The sequence below is a fragment of the Pseudophryne corroboree genome, unplaced genomic scaffold, assembly GCF_028390025.1.
Source record: "Pseudophryne corroboree isolate aPseCor3 unplaced genomic scaffold, aPseCor3.hap2 scaffold_235, whole genome shotgun sequence".
Lineage (NCBI taxonomy): Eukaryota > Metazoa > Chordata > Amphibia > Anura > Myobatrachidae > Pseudophryne > Pseudophryne corroboree.
This window is the reverse complement of record NW_026969003.1, coordinates 567724-590998: the sequence shown is the minus strand read 5'-3', so window position 1 is coordinate 590998 and position 23275 is coordinate 567724. Positions and strand designations below refer to the sequence as shown.

The window sequence follows — 23275 nt, the reverse complement described above, 5'->3', positions numbered from 1 at the left end:
CTTATAGAAGCTATCAGAGACGTTCTGCAAATTCCTGATAATGTGACAGAGAAGTGTGAGGAATCTTATTTTAATGTTAAAAAGAAATCCTCCATCACTTTTCCTGCGTCAATGGAGCTGAATACCCTGTTTGAAGAAACGTGGGTTAACCATGACAGTAAATTTCAAATCCCTAAGAGGTTACTCTCATCCTTTGCTTTTCCTCCTGAGGATAGGAAAAAATGGGAAAATCCACCGATAGTGGAGGCATCAGTATCTAGGCTGTTACGTAAAATAATTTTTCCTGTTCCTGGTGCAGCCTCCCTAAAAGACACGGCTGATCATAGAATTGAGACCACACTCAAATCCTTGTACACAGCTGCTTGGGTGGCCCAGAGACCCACTATAGCAGCGGTGGCCAACCAGTGGCTCTTCAGCCACATGCGGCTCTTTCTTTATTCAGATGTGGCTCCCAACACTCAAAATCACATGATCACAACGGATCCGGAAACTGCTGCACTCCAGCCAGACACGCAGCAGCACTACGGGCACTGAGAACTGAGGGAGCCAGATACATGAGGTAAGACACCCACCGGCAAACAGAGGACACATTTGGGGCTGCAGCAATGGCATGAGTTGTGGGAGCTGTAGTGACACATGAGGGTGGGCTGGAGTGACTCATGGGAGAGCTGGCTGGCGTAACACAGGAGGGTGCTTGTAGGAGTGACTCATGGGGAGCTGGCTGGAATGACACAAGAGGGTGCTTGTAGGAGTAACATGGGGGAGCTGGTTAGAGTGACATAGGAGGATGGTAGCAGGAGTAACATGGGGGAGCTGGCTGGAGTGATACATGGGGGAGCTGAAGTGTATTTTGTGAATCTGACCTTTTCAATTATTTTATGTGGAAGTGGTTTTTTTAATGTATTTTATATTGGATCTGGCCTTTTCAATGTATTTTATACCAGGGGCGTGGTCTAGCAGGCACAAGGCCACACCCCATTTTTGCACGTACGCCTTCGGCGTACCTTTGATGTACCTAACTAGATTTTTTGGCTTTTTGTCTCTTACTGGTTGGCCACCCCTGCACTATAGCATGTGCTTGGATCACAAAAGCCATTGCTAAATGGTCAGGTAACCTAATTGAGGGGTTAGATTCCTTATCTAGGGGGGAGGTTGTTTTACTCTTGCAACATATACAGGACTCTGCGAACTTTATGGTGGAAGCCATAAAAGAAATAGGTTTGCTTAATGCATGCACCACTGCTATGGCAGTGTCAGCTACGCCAGTGGACTGCTGATGCGGATTCCAGGAAAGGCATGGAAGGCCTACCGTTTACAGGTGAGGCTTTATTTGAAGATGAACTGGATAAATGGTTCTCCAAAGCTGCTGCGGATAAGCCCACATATCTTCCTTCCACAGCTCCCCAGTCAGGAAGGCCTACTCCGCTTCCAATTTGCAGTCCTTTCGAACAGCCAAGTTTAAGGGAAAACCAGAGGTTCTTCTATAGCCACCAGAGGCGCTAGAGGTAAACCACGAAAACCAGCAACTGCAGGTTCACAGGAACAGAACTCAAGTTCTGCTTCCTCAAAGCCGTCAGCATGACGGTGGACCGCGATGCCTGGAAGACCAGCAGGTGGGAGCCAGACATAAATTTTTCAGTCACATCTGGACGACATCATGCCAGGATCCCTGGGTCATAGGATTTATCTCCCAGGGCTACAGACTGGAGTTTCAGGAGCTCCCACCTTACAGATTCTTTAAATCGGGCTTACCAGTTTCTCAGGAAGCAAGTATAACCTTACAGGACGCCATTCAGAAATTGGTACAGACTCAGGTCATTGTTCCAGTTCCACCTCATCTGCAAAACAAGGGATATTATTCCAACCTGTTTGTAGTACCGAAACCGGACGGTTCAGTAAGGCCATTTTTGAACCTCAAGTCATTGAACCAGTACTTACGGGTGATCAATTCAAGATGGAGTCTCTGAGAGCGGTGATCTCAGGTCTGGAGGAGGGGGAATTCCTAGTGTCTCTGGATATCAAGGATACGTACCTTCATATTCCAATCTGTCCGCCCCTCAGGCTTATCTATGGTTTGCACTGCAGGACTGTCACTTCCAGTTCCAGGCCCTGCCATTTGGTCTCTCCACGGCACCGAGGGTGTTCACCAAGGTGATGGCAGAGATGTTTCTATTACGTCCTTGAGGATGTTGGGGACACCAAAAGAACCAAGGGATATAGACGGATCCGTAGGAAAAATGGGCACTTTAAGACTTAAGACAAAGGGGCGTGGCCTGGCTGCTCCCTCTATATCCCTCCCCAGACTCAGTTTTAGAAATGTGCCCGGAGAGTACACAGGCACTCGGGGGAGCTCTTAGAGTTTCTCTGAAAAGACTTAATGTTAGGTTTTTTATTTTGGGGTGATCTGCTGGCTACAGACTCCCTGCTTCGTGGGCAAGAGGTGAGAGCAGTCTAGACCCACTTCTATTGAGTTTCAGGGCTCTCCTGCTGCTGACAGGATGCCTTCAGGGGAGAAGATTGCCGGGCGCTCCTGGAAGCTCCCTCCCACAGCCTGCCGTCCCCCGTCTTCTAGCCAGAAGTCAGGTGAATATGTGAGGAAAAGACATCGATTTGCTCAGTGCGCGCCAGGCTCCCGGACAGTGCAGGGCGCTGGGGGGGAGGCGCCCTGGGGAGCAATTTGGACCTAAAATAAGGCTGGCATGTATAGACACAGTGCCCAGGCACTGTATATAACCCCCGCCAGGATAAATAATTAATGAAATAGCGGGACCGAAGCGCGCCATTACAGGGGGCAGAGCTTCGTCCCCACAACTCACTTGGCGCCATTTCCTCCTCAAAGCAGCACCGCTGGTCCTTCCTCAAAGCAGCAAGTACCAGGGGATTTATTGCAAAATGGGGGGGTACAGTTATTATTATTATAATATAATATAGCGCTGCAGCTCTGTGACACTTCAGGGTGTTGTCAGACCTGCACAATTTGGCGCTGGGGTGTGAGCTGGCTATCTCCCTTTGTGTTCCTGACAGGCTTTGTGTTTGTGGGATGTCTTTCTAGAGGACGACATGTCTGAGGCAGAGTTCTCCTCACCAGGGGATAACTTATTGGGGACACCTCCCGTGTTGGGGGTCCCTTTGTCGGCACAGCCGACTGCTGACTGGTTTTCTACGTTGAATGCTTTGAAGGCAAATGTCACACTTTTAAGTCAGCAATTTTCTCAGTCTGAATCCAAGATCCAGGTATGGCAGAGATCTATGGAGTAAGCCATATTGCACCAGGACCCTATGGGTTCTCTCAAATGTAATATTGACCAGTTAGCTGACACCGACACGGACTCTGAAACCGATGTCGACTATGCAGATTCTAGGTTAGATCCTAAATTGACAAAGAGTGTTCAGTATATGATTGTGGCAGTTAAAGAAGTTTTGCACATTAATGAGGACCCTTTTATACCTGAAACCACGGTCCTCATTTATGGGGAGAAGAAACGCTCGGTAACGTTTCCCCTCTGTTTTGAACTGAATTCTCTATGTGAGGGCATATGGAAAACCTCTGATAGGAAATTCTTGATCCCTAAAAGAATTCCTGTGGCGTACCCTTTTCCCGCTGCTGATAGGGAAAAATGGGCGACACCCCCCACGGTTGACAATGCCCTGGCGCTCTTGTCTAAACAGGTGGCCCTCCCTGCGGCTCAGTCAACGACCCTTAAGGAGCCGCTGACCGTAAGCAGGAGGCTACTTTGAAAGCTATTTTTGCTACCACGGGGACGCAACTCAGATGTCTGCGTGGGTGAGTAGCGCTATTGAAAAGTGGGCAGACGGGTTGTCTTCGGGTTTGGATACTCTTGATAAGGATACTATCCATATGACGCTGGGTTATATCAGAGATGCAGCTGCGTACTTGAAAGAGGCTGCTAGAGACGCTACCCTGCTGGGTGCTAAGGCAAATGCTATGTCAAATGCAGCTAGGCGAGCGCTCTGGACTCACCAGTGGAATGCTGACGCAGATTCCAAGAAAAATATGGAGTCTCTCCCCTTTAAAGGGGGCGAACTCTTTGGTGACGGTCTTACTGATTCAGTGTTGGCAGCTACCGCGGGTAAGTCGACATATTTACCTTTTGTTCCTGCGCAACAAAAGAAACCGCACCATTATAACATGCAGTCCTTTCGGCCCAACAAATATAAAAAAGGCAGAGGAAATTCTTTTCTTGCCCACAGAGGAAGAGGGAAGAGGGCACCCGCCTCCTCGGGTTCCCAGGAGCAGAAGTCCTCCCCGGCTTCTGCAAAATCCACAGCATGACACCGGGTCTACTGTACAGGAGACCACTCCGGTGGGGGCACGTCTGAAGCTGTTCAGTCAGGTTTGGGTTCACTCAGACCTAGACCCTTGGGTGTTAAAAAATTGTGCCCCAGGGGTACAAACTGGAGCTTCAAGACGCCCCCCCTCGACGTTTTTTCAAATCAACCTTAGCAGCCTCGCACCCAGACAGGGATCTGGTCTGTGGGGCGACACAAAAGTTATGTCAAAATCAGGTTGTAGTACCGGTTCCCCTGGAACAGCAAGGGGAGGGCTTTTATTCCAGCCTGTTTGTAGTACCAAAACCGGACGGTTCGGCGAGACCGATCCTCAACCTGAAATCTCTCAATTTCTTCCTAAGGAAATTCATATTCAAATGGAGTCCCTCAGAGCAGTGATCTCCAGTCTAGAGGAGGGGGAGTTCATGGTCTCATTATACATAAAGGATGCATACCTTCCTGTCCCCATCTATCCCCCTCATCAAAGTTACCTGAGATTTGCTGTTCAGAATACTCACTACCAATTTCAAACGTTGCCGTTTGGCCTGTCCACGGCTCCGAGGGTTTTCACCAAGGTAATGGTGGAAATGATGGTTCTCCTCCGCAAGCAAGGAGTTACAGTTATCCCGTACTTGGACGATCTCCTGATAAAGGCGAGGTCCAAGGACAAATTGATACAGGACATTGCACTGTCCCTGTCCATTCTGCAATGACACGGCTGGCTTTTAAACTTGCCGAAGTCGCAGTTAATCCCGACAACATGGTTGGCGTTTTTGGGCATGATTCTGGACACGGTCCAGCAGAGAGTGTTTCTCCCTTTGGAGAAGGCTCTGGAACTTCAGAGTTTGGTAAAACTCATACTGAAACCAAAAACAGTCTCCATTCATCAATGCATTCGGTTGCTGGGGAAAGTGGTTGCAGCATACGAGGCCCTCCAGTTCGGAAGGTTCCATGCCAGGGTGTTTCAGTGGGACCTGTTGGACAAGTGGTCGGGGTCCCACCTTCATATGCACAGCAGAATAGTTCTATCTCCCAACACCAGAATCTCACTCCTGTGGTGGCTCCACAGCTCTCACCTCTTAGCGGGACGCAGGTTCGGGATCCAGGACTGGATCCTAGTGACCACGTATGCAAGTCTCCGAGGTTGGGGGGCAGTCACTCAGGGGGTGACCTTCCAAGGAAGATGGTCAGGTCCAGAAACTCATCTTCACATAAACGTTCTGGAACTGAGAGCCATTTACAACGGCCTTCTACAAGCAGATCATCTTCTTCTAAACCTCCCAATCCTGATCCAGTCGGACAATGTCATGGCAGTAGCATACACAAACCGCCAAGGCGGCACAAAAAGTAGAGCAGCAATGGCGGAATCCATAAAGATTCTTCGCTGGGCGGAGAAGCATGTAAGCGCTCTGTCAGCAATGTTCATTCCAGGAGTGGACAACTGGGAAGCAGACTTCATCAGCAGACACGACCTACATCCAGGAGAGTGGAGTCTCCACCAGGATGTCTCCACACTGGTGACAAGTCTCTGGGGGGTTCCCCATATAGACATGATGGCTTCTCACATCAACAAGAAAATTATGAAGTATTGTTCCAGGTCCAGGGTCCCTCAGGTGGCGGCAGTGGACGCACTGACGACACATTGGGTGTTTCAGTCGGTATACATATGTCACAACTGAGGGTTTAGGCTGACGGGAGGAAGCCTCAGTTGTAGGGGGTGAAATGAAATTAAACTTAGATGGTTTAATCAGACCCCTGGACATGTAAGTGTGGAAGGAAACCCGAAGGTGTGACCATGACAACCAGGTTAAAAGTCAAATGAAAGTTTATTAAACAGACTCCGTATAATCACAACAGCGTTCACAGTCAGTATTAGCAGTGGCAGATAATACAGTCCCTGGATCACTAAATCATAAAAGGTATAACAGGGCACTGGTAGGTTGCAGAACGGATGGTATAGTCCTTTGGTAGAATAACCTTACCAGGCCAGGCTGTAGTAGTGGAGACAACCGAGGAACATGCCAGTAGGTGTATGAGATGATGCTGGTAACTGGAATGCACTGTAGGAGTCACTGGACGGAACCAGCCAGATGGTGGAAACACAGAGTTAAAACTAAAAGATGCTAGGGAGCGTGGAAACAGATGAAATGAAGAGTGGTTACCGGTGGTAGTGGATACTGCTGGTAAGTAGAAATCCGCTGGGAGAACACCGGCACTTTAAGGAAGCTGAATTCTGTTGGAAGCAGGTTGCTGGAAACAGATGGGTTAATAGCTGAAAGCTTGGAAGCTGGAAGCAAATGGAGTAATAGCTGGAAGCTTGGAAGCTGGATCAATCGCAGAGGATTGCAGAGTCAGGCTGCACCGCAGGATGGAAAGCAGGTGCGGGTCTCTTTGTGGATGCTGGAGACAGGAACTGGAACCTGGAGAAACAAGCCACAGGAGAGAGAGACTGGAACAAGGTATGACATTCAAAGCACTGACGTCTATCTGGCCCAGACACAGGATACTTATACCTGCTGCTATGCAGGCATTGGCTGGGCAATTATGCAGATTCCAGAGATGGTGGATTGGAGGAATTGGAGCATGTGATCAAATCCAACATGGCTGCGCCCATGCTGGAACCTGGAGGGAAAACCTGGTTTGGAATGACATGTGCAAACATAGTGATAATGGCGGCGCCGGCCACGGAGGGCAGGAGACGCCATATGACAATTACATGCTGAGACACATGAAGGACAGCGGAGACTGCGAGAGGCATGATAAATCCCTCTGAGAACCCGCAGCAATAATACAGGAATGGCGGCGGAGGCCGCCGAGGACGGGAGACGCCATGTTGGATTCAAACATGACGCCGCTGTGGTAGTGTCTCAGAATGACAGGAGGGATGTGCAGAGTGTTGACACAGATGAGATCCGGACTTGGAACGCTGGGCCAGTCTCAGAAGACACCTAAACGGCAGGTAATGGCGTCCAGATACCCAGATCGTGACAACATATTCCCTCCGCTTCCTCTCATTCCAAGGGTTCTGAGAATTTTGAGAAGAACAAAGGTTCCAGCGCTCCTTGTAGTTCCAGACTGGCCAGGGAGAATTTGGTACCCAGATCTTCAGACATTACTGATAGAAGATCCCTGGCCTCTTCCTCTTCGCGAGGACCTGCTATGACAGGGGCCGTTCGTCTATCAAGACTTACAGCGGCTACGTTTGATGGCATGGCGGGTGAACGCCAGATTTTACCCCGAAAGGGTATTCCCAATGAAGTCATCCCTACCCTTATCCTTGCTAGGAAGGGTGTGACGTCGAAACACTATCACCGTATCTGGAGGAAATATATTTCCTGGTGCGAGTCCAAGAAAGCTCCAGTGGAGAAATTTGACCTTGGACGTTTTCTCCATTTTCTACAGAATGGAGTGGATGTGGGCCTTAAATTAGGCTCCATAAAGGTGCAGATTTCTGCGTTGTCAATTTTCTTTCAGGAACAATTGGCCTCACTTCCTGAGGTGCACATCCAACCTCCCTTTGTGCCCCCTGTGGCACCTTGGGACCTTAAAGTGGTTTTAGCATTCCTTAAATCACATTGGTTTGAACCTTTACGTAAAGTGGAGTTGAAATTCCTCACGTGGAAGGTTGCCATATTGTTAGCTTTAGCATCCGCAAGGCGGATGTCTAAGTTGGCGGCCTTGTCTCACAAGAGCCCTTATTTGATTTTTCATGAAGATAGAGCAGAATTGAGGACTAGACAACAATTTCTGCCAAAGGTGGTTTCTTCCTTTCATAGAAATCAGCCTATTGTGGTACCAGTGGCTACTGGTGCTTTGGCTGAGGAAAAGGCTCTGGATGTGGTCAGAGCTTTGAAAATGTATGTCGCCAGAACGGCTCCACTTAGGAAAACAGAGTCTCTGTTTGTCCTCTATGCTCCCACTAAGATTGGGTGTCCTGCTTCCAAGCAGACCATCGCCCGCTGGATATGTCAAACGATTCAGCAGGCTCATTCCATGGCAGGCCTGCCGTTACCGAAATTGGTTAAGGCCCATTCCACTAGGAAGGTGGGCTCGTCCTGAGTGGCTGCCCGGGGTGTCTCGGCATTGCAACTTTGCCGAACTGCTACTTGGTCGGGGTCAAACACGTTTGCTAAGTTTTACAAGTTTGATACCTTGGCCGATGAAGACCTGAAATTTGGTCAATCGGTGCTGCAGAGTCATCCGCACTCTCCCGCCCGTTATAGAGCTTTGGTATGATCCCTTGGTTCTTTTGGTGTCCCCAACATTCTCGGACGTAATAGAAAACAGGATTTTAATACCTATCGGTAAATCATTTTCTGTAAGTCCGTAGAGGATGTTGGGCTCCCGTCCCAGTGTGTACTGTATCTGCAGTTTAGTTCTGGTTACACACAGGTTGTGTTATGGTTTCTTCAGCTTGTTGCTGAATTTTGTTCATGTCCGTTGACGTGTTCAGTTGAATACCATGTTATTCGGCATGTTTATGGCGTGAGCTGGTAATAGGCTCACCTTGTTATTAATTCATTTCCTCGAAATGTCCGTCTCTCCGGGCACAGTTCCAAACTGTGTCTGGGGAGGGATATAGAGGGAGGAGCCAGGTCACGCCCCTTTGAAAGTCTTAAAGTGCCCATGTCTCCTGCGGCTCCGTCTATATCCCTTTGTTCTTTTGGTGTCCCCAACATCCTCTACGGACTTATAGAAAAGGATTTACCGGTAGGTATTAAAATCCTGTTTTCTCCTCCGCAAACAGGGAGTGAGTATTATTCCGTACCTGGATGATCTTCTGATAAAGGTGTCGTCCAGAGAGAGGTTGTTGGACAGCATTGCCCTCTCAACCAGATTACTCCGGGATCATGGGTGGATTCTGAACCTTTTGAAATCTAACCTAGAGCCAACACGGAGGCTTCCATTCCTGGGGATGATACTGGACACAGTCGCAGAAGGTGTTCCTTCTGTTGGAAAAGGCATTGGTAATCCAGTCGATGGTTGGGGATGTCCTGAAGCCAACCTGGATATCGGTGCATCTATGCATTCGTCTTCTGGGAAAACTGGGAAAAATACTTCAGTACAGAAGATTTCACGCAAGACCTTTCCAGCTTGATCTGTTGGACAAGTGGTCTGGATCGCATCTTCACATGCACCAGAGGATTAGTCTGTCGCAAAGAGCCAGGATTTCTCTTCTACTGTATAGTGGCTTCAGACTTCTCACCTAATCGAGGGTCGTCGGTTCGGGATTCAGAATTTGATTCTGCTAGTCACAGACGCAAGCCTCAGAGGTTGAGGAGCAGTCACCTAGGGGGTGCAATTTCAGCGAAGATGGTCAAGTCAGAAAGTTGTCCTTCCAATCAACATTCTGTAACTCAGGGCTATATACAACGCTTTTCTGCAAGGCTCATATCTTTTTCAAGATCAGGCCATTCGGGTCAGGTCAGACAATGTGACGGTGGTAACGTACATATACCGACAAGGCGGAAGAAAAAGCAGAGCAGCAATGTCAGTGGTGACCAGCATTCTCCTCTGGGCAGAAAAACACGCTGTGGCGTTGTCAGTGGTCTTCATTCCGGGAGTAGACAACTGGGAAGCAGACTTCCTCAGCAGACACAACCTGCACCCGGGGGAGCGGGGCCCACACCCGGAGGTGTTCACGTACTTCATACGTCGGTGGGAATATCCACAGATCGACATGATGGCCTCTCGTCTCAAGAAGCACAAGCAGTGTTGTTCCAGGTCGAGAGACCCACAGGCAGTGGTGGTGGATGCTCTGGTGACTCCATGGATCTATCAGATGGTGTATGTGTTTCCTCCACTTCCTCTGATCCCAAGAATTCTCAAAATAATAAAAAGGGAAAAGGTTCAGACAATCCTCATTGCTCTGGACTGGCCAAGAAGGGCCTGGTACGCGGACCTTCTGGAGATGGTATTAAAAGGTCCGTGGCCTCTACCGCTTTGCGAGGATCCCCTGCAACAGGGCCCGTTTGTCTTTCAAGACTTACCGCAGCTACGTTTGACGTTGGAAGTTGAATGGCTAATTCTAGCCCGGAAGGGGATGCCGTACAAGGTCATCCCGACTATGATCCAAGTCAGAAAGGGGGTAACGTCTAAACATTACCACCATATTTGGAAGAAATACATCTCTTGGTGTGAGAACAGGAAATTTTCTGCGGTGGAATTTCATCTGGGACATTTACTGCTTTTTCTACAGTCAGGTGTGGATGTGGGCCTATGTCTAGGCTCCATAAAAGTCCAGATTTCAGTCGTATCCATTTTCTTTTAGAAACAATTGGCTTCTCTCCCTGAGGTCTAGACATTCTTGAAAGGTGTTCTGCACATCCAACGTCCCTTTGTGCCTCCCACGGCACCTTGGAATCTCAATTTAGTGCTGTAGTTCCTCCATTCGGACTGGTTTGAACCGTTACTGAAGGTTAACGTAAAATATCTTACGTCACACTGTTGGCCTTGGCTTCAGCAAGACGTGTGTCAGAGCTGGGGGCGTTGTCTCACAAGAGCCCCTATTTAATTTTCCAAGAAGACAGAGCTGAAATCAAAACTCACCAGCAATTTCTTCCAAAAGTGGTGTCTCCTTTTCACATCAACCAACCTATTGTGGTTGCGGTTGTTACCGAAACCTCTGCTACTTCAAAGTCTTTGGATGTTGTGAGGGCTTTGAAGGTGTATGTAATGCGAACGGCTCATCACAGAATTTTGGACTTGCTGTTTGTTCTTTATGATCCCATTAAAATTGGGTGTCCTGCTTCAAAGCAGTCCATTGCATGCTGGATCAGGTTCACTATCTAGCATGCTTATTCCACGGCAGGATTACCGGTTCCAAGATCTGTACAGGCCCACTCTACTAGGTCAGTGGGTTCTTCTTGGGCAGCTGCCTGGGGTGTCTCGGCTTTACAGCTCTGCCAAGCAGCTACTTGGTGAGGTTCGAACACGTTTGCAAAGTTCTACAAGTGCGATACTTTGGACTCTAAGGACCTTAAGTTTGGTCATTCAGTTCTGCAGGAACCTCAGCACTCTCCCACCCGATTTGGGAGCTTTGGTCCTTCCCCATGGTAAAATGGTTCCCAGTATCCTTTAGGACATAAGAGAAAATAGGATTTTAATTACCTACCGGTAAATCCTTTTCTCGTGGTCCGTAGAGGTTGCTGGGCACCCGCCCAGTGCTTCGTACTTCCTGCACTGTTATTTCGTTAAGTATTGTTGATTTATTCAGCCATTGCTGTTCCTCTTTTACAGTTTGGTTAGCATGGCTTTCCTCTTGTTCGTGTGTGCTGGTTCGGAATCTCACCACTGTCCTTTTGTATCCTTCTCTCAAAGTATGTCTGTCTCCTCGGGCACAGTTTCCTAGACTGAGTCTGGTAGAAGGGGCATAGAGTGAGGAGCCAGCCCACACTATCAAATTCTTAAAGTGCCCATGGCTCCTAGTGGACCCATCTATACGGGTGGTCTTCTGTATACCGGCGGTCGGGCTCCCGGCGCTCAGTATACCGGCGTCGGGAGCCCGACCGTCGGTATACCGACACTTATTTTCCCTCGTGGGGGTCCACGACCCCCATAGAGGGAGAATAAAATAGTGTGGCGCGCGTAGCGCGCCACCGTGCCCGTAGCGTGGCGAGCGCAGCGAGCCCGCAAGGGGCTCATTTGCGCTCGCCACACTGTCGGTCAGCCGGCGGTCGGGCTCCCGGCGCCGGTATGCTGGGCGCCGGGAGCCCGACCGCCGGCCAGCCGTAGTGAACCCATCTATACTCATGGTACTAAATGGTTCCCAGTATCCTCTACAGATTACGAGAAAAGGATTTACCAGTAGGTAATTAAAATCCTATTTTTCTCACTCACACAGAGCTATAACCACATTCCCGTCATTATACAATGGCTGCCTCCAGGCTCTGTTCTTGGAGGCTCCGTACTAATGCTCTTTATCTGCTGATCTGTCTCTGTATCCTGCTCTAACCTTCTGATGTCTTCCTATTTCTGATGTTGCCTGTCTGTGTCCTGCGCCATTCCCCTACCCTGTCCTGCTGCCTCCCCGCTCTGTGCTCTGCGCCATTCCCCTACCCTGTCCTGCTGCCTCCCCCGCTCTGTGCCCTGCACCATTCCCCTACCCTGTCCTGCTGCCTCCCTGCTCTGTGTCCTGCACCATTCCCCTACCCTGTCCTGCTGCCTCACCGCTCTGTGTCCTGCACCATTCCCCTACCCTGTCCTGCTGCCTCACCGCTCTGTGCCCTGCACCATTCCCCTCCCCTGTCCTGCTGCCTCCCCGCTTTGTGCCCTGCACCATTCCCCCCCCCCTGCTGCCTCCCCGCTCTGTGCCCTACACCATTCAGCTACCCTGTCCTGCTTCCTCCCTGCTCTGTGCCCTGCACCATTCCCCTACCCTGTCCTGCTGCCTCCCCCACTCTGTGCCCTGCACCATTCCACTACCCTGTCCTGCTGCCTCCCCCACTCTGTGCCCTGCACCATTCCACTACCCTGTCCTGCTGCCTCCCCCGCCCTGTGCCCTGCACCATTCCCCTACCCAGTCCTGCTGCCTCCCCCGCTCTGTGCCCTGCCCTATTTCCCTACACTGTCCTGCTGCCTCCCCCAATCTGTGCCCTGCACTATTTCCCTACTCTGTCCTGCTGCCTCCCCTGCTCTCTGCCCTGCACCATTCCCCTATCCTGTCCTGCTGCCTCCCCCGCTCTGTGCCCTGCACACATATACTGTATTTCTACAGCATGGTACACTGGGATTCTACAGGGAATAGATTGGGGTGTAGAGTTTGATCTTGATCCGAGGCACCACAGCCTAAAGCTTTGACTGTTCCCAGGATGCACTGCACTATCTCCTCTATAACCCCGCCTCCAGGCACTGGAGCTGTTTTTAAGTTGGTGCCTGCAGTGCATCCCAGCTACTACACATCCCAGCAGGCCCTGACAAAGTTTTAGCTTTCCCAAATAGAAAAGCAGTAGCAGAGCATCATGAGACTTGAAGTTTCACAACAGCTGGAGAGCCGCAGGTTGGCCAGGCCTGCTATATGGTATCCCAGGACATACAGAATGCTTATCTCCACATACCTATTGCCATTTCGCATCTGCAATATCTGCGGTTTGCTATTGGCAACTTACATTACCAATTCCAGGCTCTGCCATTTGGACTGACCACGGCTCCTCGAATCTTCACCAAGGTAATGGCCGTGATGACGGCCTATGTCCGTCGTCAGGGAATCAGAATCCTGTCGTATCTGGACGAATTGCTGATCCGGGCAAACCCCCAAGATGTTCTCCTCAGTCATCTGGAACTGATGGTACAATTCCTACAAGCCCACGGGTGGCTCATCAACTGGAAAAAGTTCTCACTGGTCCCTGCTCGGAGCATGGTGCACCTGGGGTCACTGCTGGACACACACAGTCAAAGATTGGTTCTGTCTCCAGAGAAAGTCCTGAAACTTAAGGACAGGATCAGATACTTCCTCTCTCGCCCAGGATTGTCGATACACTCAGCGATGCAAGTACTAGGCCTCATGGTGTTGGCTTTCTACATGGTGGAATACACTCAATTTCATTCCCGCCCTCTGCAAACGTTAATCCTCTCCAAGTGGGTTGGCCGGCCTCAGTAGATCAGGTCTCAAATGATTTCCTTGACTCCGGATGTCTGTCTGTCACTGAACTGGTGGCTACAGGACCAACAGTTGATCATGGGTCATCCCTTCTGGATCTCCAACTGAGTCCTTCTGACAAAGGATGCCAGTCTGAGAGGTTGGGGCGCAGTGTTGGAGCAACACTCTCTCCAGGGTCGATGGACCAGGGAGGAATCTCTCCTCCCAATAAACATTCTGGAATTGCAGGCAGTGCTCAATGCTTTGACACTTACCCTGCCTCTAGTACGGAACAGGCCTGTTCAAGTACAATCAGACAACGGCACCACGGTGGCGTATATAAATCATCAAGGCGGCACTCGAAGCCGCATGGCAATGCTGGAAGTATCAAAAATTCTCAATTCGGCGGAACGCCATCTGCCAGCAATGTCGGCAGTGTTCATTCCCGGAGTCCTCAACTGGGAAGAGTATTTCCTCAGTGGTCAAGACGTTCACTCTGTAGAGTGGAGTCTTCATGCGGAAGCCTTTCAACTCCTGGTGGACAAGTGGGGCTTACCAGATGTAGACCTGATGGCGTCTCGACACAATCATAAAGTTCCGGTCTTCAGATCAAGTACAAGGGATCCTCAAGCAAAGTTCATGGACGTACTGGCAATTCCATGGAACTTTCGGCTGCCCTATGTGTACCCTTCGGTGTCACTCCTGCCCAGGGTACTACGGAAGTTCAAGCAAGAAAGTGGAATACTACCTCTAGTTGCTCCGGCGTGGCCGAGTCGGCATTGGTTCTCAGACCTGCAGGGCCCTCTTCTACTTCCTCAATTCCCAGACCTACTGGTTCAGGGCCCTTGTGTCTACCCAGACCTGGCCAGACTGGCTTTGACAGCGTGGCTCTTGAAGCTTCACTCCTGAGGGTCAAAAGATTCTCTGAGGCGGTTATCCAAACTATGCTATGGGCCCACAAACCTGCTTCTGCACGGATTTATTATAGAGTCTGGAATTCTTACTTCACCTGCTAAGAATTACGATGCTTACAAGTTTAGTACTCCCAGAATTCTGGCGTTTTGCAACAAGGCCTGGAATTAGGACTTCGTCTGGCGTCCCTTAAGGTTCACATATCTGCCTTGTCAGTGTGGTATCAGAGAAAAATTGTGTCTATACCTGATGTTCATACATTCACTCAGAGTGTATTACAGATTCAGCCTCCCTATGTCCCTCCTGTGGCTCCATAGGATCTGTCTGTTGTCCTGAATGCCCTTCATGAGTCTCCATTTGAACCTCTTGAGACAGTGACCTTAAATGGCTCACCGCCAAGGTCCTGTTTTTACTGGCTATTGCCTCTGCTAGAAGGGTATTGGACTTAGGAGCGTTGTCATGTCGTCCACCCTTTCTGATATTTAATCGTGACCAGGCAGTTTTTAGAACTCGCCCAGGTTATTTGCCTAAGGTGGTGTCTTCTTTTCACCTTAACCAAGAGATTGTGGTTCTGGCTTCAACTCTTCTGGATTGTCCTCCGAAGAAAGGTCTTTGGATGTGGTACGGGCTCTCCGTATCTACATGGATAGGACTACCTCTATCAGGAGGTCAGATACCTTGTTTGTACTTTTTGGTTTTCACAAACGTGGCTGGCCTGCAAATAAGCAAACCTTGGCCAGATGGATTAGAATGGTGATTGCACAAGCCTATGCACAGACTGGACTCCCAGCTCCTGTTGCTATCAAAGCCCTTTCTACTCGGCATTGGACCTTCTTGGGCGGCCCACCCTGGTGCGTCCGCTGAACAATTGTGCAAGGTGGCTCCGTGGTCCTCAGTGAACACGTTCATTTGGTTTTATGCCTTTGATACTTCCGCCTCCCAGGATGCTTCCTTTGGACGCCGGGTTCTTGTGCCTGCTACAGTGCGTCCACTCCCATGAGGAACTGCTTTGACATACCCAATGCATTCCCTGTGGAATCCCAGTGTACCCTGCTGCAGAAAAGGAGATTTATGGTAGACTTACCATGGTTAAATCTCTTTCTGCGATGTACACTGGATTCCACAGGGTGCCCACCCTGACGCACTTAGCTTCTTTGGGTTTGTAGGGCATTAACCGTTAGAACCACATTCTCACGACAGGAGAAGGGACTATGTGAATAACATCTACCGTCTCTTTTACCTGCTACTGCATTGGACTGGTTAACGAAACTGAACTCCAGGGCTTAGAGGCGGGATTATGGAGAAGGTGGGGCAGTGCATCCTGGGAATAGTCAAAGCTTTAGCCTGTTGGTGCCTCGGATCAAGATCCAACTCTACAGCCCAATGTATTCCCTGTGGAACCCAGTGTACCTCGCAGAAAGAGATTTAACCATGGTAAGTCTACCATAAATCTCCTTATATAACCACTTGGAGCACTTTGTGTAGTGTGGATGCAGTTGTTGGTAATTAGCACACAAGTGTCCCGTGTTTATGAGTGAGGCGGTCTGGATGGATATTGTGGTTCAGCAACGTCACTGGCTGATGAGGCTTCCTGCTCTGTGATGCTGGCTAGGGAATGTTACCCAGCAAAGTCTGCATTATGGGGGATATCCATTGGTGATGTGCTATCTGCATGTCCCTGTGGCCGGGGCTATGACGTGCTGATAATGAGGTTGTGATATTATAAGCCAGTGTTGTATCTGATCCGTGAGTGTATTTATTTGTTGTTTGTGCATTTGTAATGTGGTCAAAGGTTTTTTTTTTAATGGATGCGCTACTTTTGTATAAAAAAAAAAACCCGGGATGATAGCGCGAATAATAACTAATTAATAACTGATGGTCTTCAATTAGAGCCCTTTTTTTTCCAGGAGAAAATGTTGCGTTATCGGGCGATCACCCATGGGTTCAGGGTTAAGTCCCCGATCCTATGTGTTGTCAAGGCTCTGTGGGCTATATCTTTGATTATGTGTAGCATAATCCCCGATAAGCGCTGTGTATTTGACTATGCGATTCCCCCTGGGGATTATTTAAGCGGTAAAGTACCACGGGTAATTGAATAGCCCCTAAAGTTTGCAGGTTTAAATGAATCCGCTAAACCTCTTTGTTAGTAATAGTAAGATAGCGGCGTAGTGGTTCGCATTGCTGTCTCACAGCACTGAAGTCATGAGTTCAATTCCTGAACTGTGTGGAGTTTGTGTTTGCACAATTACTCCAAAAATCATACTGGTAGGTTAATTGGCTTCTGATAACAAATTGACCCTAGTGTGTGCGTGTGGTAGGGAATATAGAGTGTAAGCTCCCCTGGTGGGCCTGATGTGAATGTCTAAATATTCTCTGTACAGTGTAATATGTGGGCGCTATATAAAGATCTGTGAATAATAATAATAATACAGCTATTTTATCTCCAGTAGATGGAGGCACAAGCCGGAATGCCTTGGAGGGAGATCTCATCTTGTCTGCAGATACTAAAACAGAAGATAACATCACACAGGATTCTCCAGGAGACAGCGCTGTTATGCTAAATATACATCCAGTACCTCACAGCGCAGATATATCATCCAATCCCTCTAATCACGATGACTATTCTCCTGATACCTCCGCTTTTGTAACACATAGTGCAGCTCATACACCTGATAATATATTTCCCTGTTCCGAGTGTGGGAAATGTTTTACACTTAAATCACATCTTGTTACACATCAGAGAAGTCACACAGGTGAGAAGCCATTTCCATGCTCTGAGTGTGGGAAATGTTTTACACTTAAATCATATCTTGTTACACATCAGAGAAGTCACACAGGTGAGAAGCCATTTCCATGCTCTGAGTGTGGGAAATGTTTTACACTTAAATCATATCTTGTTACACATCAGAGAAGTCACACAGGTGAGAAGCCATTTCCATGCTCTGACTGTGGGAAATGTTTTACACTTAAATCACATCTTGTTAGCCATCAGAGAAGTCACACAGGTGAGAAGCCATTTCCATGCTCTGAGTGTGGGAAATGTTTTACACTTAAATCATATCTTGTTACACATCAGAGAAGTCACACAGGTGAGAAGCCATTTCCATGCTCTGAGTGTGGGAAATGTTTTACACTTAAATCATATCTTGTTACACATCAGAGAAGTCACACAGGTGAGAAGCCATTTCCATGCTCTGAGTGTGGGAAATGTTTTACACAGAAATCACATCTTGTTACACATCAGAGCAGTCACACAGGTGAAAAGCCATTTACATGCTCTGAGTGTGGGAAATGTTTTACACAGAAATTAAACCTGGTTAGCCATCAGAGCAGTCACACAGGTGAGAAGCCATTTCCATGCTCTGAGTGTGGGAAATGTTTTACACTTAAATCAAATCTTGTTAGCCATCAGAGAAGTCACACAGGTGAGAAGCCATTTCCATGCTCTGACTGTGGGAAATGTTTTAGATGGAAATCACAAATTGTTACACATCAGAGCAGTCACACAGGTGAGAAGCCATTTCCATGCTCTGAGTGTGGGAAATGTTTTACACTTAAATCATATCTTGTTAGACATCAGAGAAGTCACACAGGTGAGAAGCCATTTCCATGCTCTGACTGTGGGAAATGTTTTACACAGAAATCACATCTTGTTACACATCAGAGAAGTCACACAGGTGAGAAGCCATTTCCATGCTCTGAGTGTGGGAAATGTTTTACACGTAAATCACATCTTGTTACGCATCAGATTTCACACAGGAGAAGCATTACTATGAGTTGATACAAAACAGGGTAGAAGCAACACTCCTGTCACACACTATTTTAACACGTTATGTTATCCTTCCACAGATAATTGGAATGTGTGTCATTAATATAAGATGACTAGATCACTCCAGCAAAACTTTTAGTAATTTCTCCTAAATATTTTTCTGTATAATATTTCCTATATATGTAATTTAGTCTAGATGTTGCCAGCACTCTCCACAGTAATACCAGACCACATAGCTGTTATGTATGGGTTACATTGTATGGATTTCAGTCACAGATAAATGATAAAACACATTATCATCTTGTAAAAACATTGTATTCTGGAAACGTATGGGTAGAATCCAGCAATTGCTGTTCTGGAATGGTGGAGAAATGGTGAAGCACGAACCACAAAGTATTTCCTGGAGGTTAGAAAAAAAACCTATTTACTTTCTTTTTACTTTGCAATTTATTGAAACCTAATTATTTTGTCAAAAAGCTAGCTAATTATATTTTCTGGGGGTAAAAATATTGTGTGGGTCTCTACATCAGCACCTAATGAGCTGGTTAATTAGCTTCTATAAAACTATTCCCCTCTGATCCCTCCGAACTCAGTGCTGAAGGGGCAGGTATCTCCCCTCTTCTCCATAGATGCCCAGGTATGTGTGTCAGTGCGGTGTCTCTCCTTACTGGTTACAGGCTCTCTAAAGAGCAGATACTGGTGGCTGAGAAGACGCTGTTTTCACACAGTTCTGGACAGATTCAGGGGTTTCAGAAGCAGGGGGAAGGCGGGAGGCACTGCGGTAACATCCCCAGGAGTGAGGGACAAGCCAGGTGCCCGCACTCTGCCAGCAGCACATGAAGATGTTAGCAGGAAGTGCATCTTAGTCCTCTTTATCACCCTAACAAAAGCGTAATTGGTATGGGCAGACATGGTCAATGTCTACCCTAGTAGAGAGGGTAACACACTAAGATAGGTCATCTGACCAGCTGGAACAACACTGCCAAAACCGCATTAACCTACAGCCAACCACACTGGATATGCCCAATCTCATCTGATCTTGGAAACTATGCAGTGTTGGGCCTGGTTAGTATTTGGATGGGAGAACACCTGGGAAAACCATGTGCAAATACTTTTGACTAATGGGATCATTGTAGGCTGCTTGATCAGAGGTATGTGCGAGAAGCATTGTGGATGTTAGGAAGGTTCCTAAATCCACTCTGTCATTAATGCATGAAAGAAGAACGTTCACTGCAGGAATGCACCCCCCCCCCTGGAACCCCCCGCCCCCAGCCCCCCAAACTGCACCCCAGGGACCGGAGAGTGGTAACCAGGGAGCTGCAAACAGGGGTCTTCCCATGCATACCATTGCACATGAGTTCCACATGGCCACTAATGTGCCGGTTTCCACAAGAACACTTCGTAGGGAGGCCCATGCAACTCTAATCACAAAGAAGAATGCAGCCCAGCGCTTATGATGGTGGAAAGACTGCAAAAACTGGACAATGGAACAATGGCGGCGAGTGTTATGGGGCGATGATCACAGTTTCCACTTTTCAGATCAGATGGACGTGTTTGAGTTTGGCGACTGCCAGGAGAAGGTCTGATACCAGAGTGTACAGTACCTACAGTAAAGCATGGAGGTGGTGGTGTTACGCTGTGGGGCTGTGTCAGCTGGTTTGGCATGGGTCCACTAGTTTCCAAGAAGTAAATAAAGAGATACGCCCGGGCGCTATTATTTTCACTAATTAGCTAATAATATAATGATAAATCAAGCAGCAAAATATTACCCTCCTATATGCTTGTGAATATATACTCTATATACTGGCTACATGACCTGTATATAACAAACTGGAAAAAAAAACATTTTTTGAGAGTTTTGCGCTAGTTGTAAAAACACTCTGGAGTCTGATATGTGAATAAAGCATCCACACTAGATGTTATACCTCATACTGTACCTTCTTTTATTTATCAATGGCATGAATATTCATTATAAAAATATCACATGAACAACCGCTTATTCACAATACCAATAAAAGCAGACCTATAAGAAACATCACACATATATAACATACTGACCCTTGGTCCTAAATTAACTTTCCTACTAAAGGTGGATTTTGTATATTGGCTCTTATAAGTCACTTCCACGGGATTACGCACAGTCCTTGTGTTGATAAACTTCCAGAAAATAACTGGTTAAATCATGATAATGTCAATTATTATCTTTAAACATAAAGCTATACCTTCTAATACACTTCTACTATGGAGCCGCTGCGGCCGCTAGCTCACGCTATGTACTTCGTACGCTATTTGCGCACAGAGTCCCGTACCATGTACGCACTCAGCGTACTAACGCCGCACTGTGGGTACAAAGCACACACAGCGTGCGCATACACAATTGATAACCTTAAACCTTGTTAATGATATAATGCAATGATATGATTACACTTTAAACCCTTAGCAGCAAAGTACTGCAACAATGTTATACCTTAAACCTTAAGTAGCACTGACGGTATAAAGTATTCACAGTGCGTACACTTTACCAAACACACGTTAAACCCTTAAGCAGTTTGTGAATATAATAACCTTTTAACCCCTAGCAGAGAAATGAGGACACAACAGCGATATGGGGTAAAACCACAGGGTTCTAAGGCCACTGCCGATTGATTAGAAAAGGTAAAACAGTACAGATTATACACTACAGACTAACAAGATATCTAAACAGAATAATGGCTACAGAGAATGTACATACGTGAGAATTGTTCGCAAGCGCAACCCGGATCCGGTCCTCCGCTGGTCATACAGATAGCGTTCAGAGTCTTTGATAGTGACCTGACCTGCAACACGCTCTTTATTCAGTAGATCAAGGCATAATACAATAGACACTGTGTGCTCTTCTTCCATTGGTTAGGGGGTGGGACATGTCCTGCACCGGGGACCATTGGTTAGTTTAAAAAGTGGCTGATGGCTAGGACTTGGGAGTTCCCGCCCCATGATCAGTTAAACCCATCACATTAAACATAAATCTGGTATTATTAATATCTTAATGAGGTAAATTTTAACAATGTTCTTATTTCCCCAAGATTAATGTTCACGTGACTCTGAACAATATGATCCCATACATGATATTACTATCTATTTCAATCTTCAAGATATTCATATAGCCACATATTTATATATATATATATATATATATATATATATATATACACACACATACATATACATTTATATATATACATACACACATACTCCTGCTATTACAATTTGTTAGGAATTATATATATATTTATTCATTTATACATATATACATATATATATAATATATATATAAATGAATACCTCTATCTCCATGGATTTTGGACTAGGAATGTTTTTATCCTAAATTCCTATCTGTCTGGTTTTGTTGTGGTTAGCTATTGTTTCTGATCTTCCAAACATTCTCGGCTCCTGGGCATTGTTCACCCTTGTTTGTCCCTTTCAGGTGAGACAATGACAACTCAGCACTCATTATTCTGAAGAGAAACCTGGCCATCTTAGTAAACAAAGGTGTAGGCCCTCTTTATAGAATCTCAAAGCTTAGTGTAAATAAGGCCATTGTATCTCAGTCTGTGGGAGATTTAATTTATGTGTGACAGGGTTCCATTCTCGTTCCCTCCACATTCATAATATATTTTAAATACAATTTATATCTATATTCTACTTCTGCACATAACTATATGCAGGAACATGCGATTTTTCTCTAACCAACACCGGAATATTACTCTTGAAATACCCTACAGCTGGATACTAGACATCACCTTCTAACCTTAGTTTGTCCCTTCCTATCATGTAAAGATGAATACCCTCGCCATGGAATCATTTAAACTGTTCTAACTTGCTGATGTAATGCAAGAGAGCTATATCTATAAAGTACAGTATTTGGGTTAGATATGCAATGTTCTAATAACCCTCTATTCGCTCACAAACCCCGCCGTAAATACGCACACCACGCGCAGGAACGCAGGAGCGATCATACCCAAATTGCGAGTATGTGCACGCACGGCAGAATGGGCGCGCGCACAGTGGGCATGCGCCTAGTGTTAGTACATAGTATATGCATTTCGATATTTTTCGACTTTGACAATCACAATGTCCTGATGCATTTGCTTTCTTTCCTTTGTATATTAAATGGAGTTATCAAGGCATGATGCACCTGGGGGCTGTATTGGATTCCAGGCTTCAGAGAGTTTTTCTACCTCTAAACAAAATATCCACAATACAGACAAGGATTCAGGAGCTACTGCAGAATTGAAGGGAATCCATTCACACAGAAATGTGAGTGATAGGATCAATGGTGTCGACATTCAATATGGTGGAGTATGCTCCATTTCACTCCAGGCCTCTACAACATCTGATCCTTTCCAAATGGAATGGTTTTCTTCAGACAATAAAAACACAGACTATGGTCCTTCCTCTGGAAGTAAGGAGGTCATTTTCCTGGTGGCTACAAACATCCCATCTGGACAAAGGGAGACCCTTTTGTATATAATGAACAACAATTTCACCAATCTTGTATCCCTCGGCGCTAGAGAACTCTGTTGAGCAAGAATTCTTGTCCCATGAAAGTGTTCCCTTTATCCTGTGCGTTTCCTTAGAGGAAGAAAAAACACTTCATAGGGCAGAACCGTTTATTCTCAAAAGACCAGAATATCAATAGTAAGATGGACTCCTACCATATGTACTAGTCTACAATAAAAGTAGACAGA

At 47.0% G+C, this 23275-nt stretch overlaps 1 protein-coding gene across 1 annotated transcript in view; it reads left to right on the top strand.

Annotated features, from left to right (window-relative positions):
- Nucleotides 1–18844, top strand: part of LOC135010449 (gastrula zinc finger protein XlCGF26.1-like) — an 80405-nt gene extending 61561 nt beyond the window's left edge. The window contains exon 3 of the mRNA XM_063952368.1: nucleotides 17227–18844. Coding sequence (XP_063808438.1) covers nucleotides 17227–18560 — 1334 coding nt within the window. The 3' untranslated portion in view covers nucleotides 18561–18844. The remainder of the gene's footprint in view (nucleotides 1–17226) is intronic.
- The last annotated feature ends 4431 nt before the right edge of the window (nucleotides 18845–23275 follow it).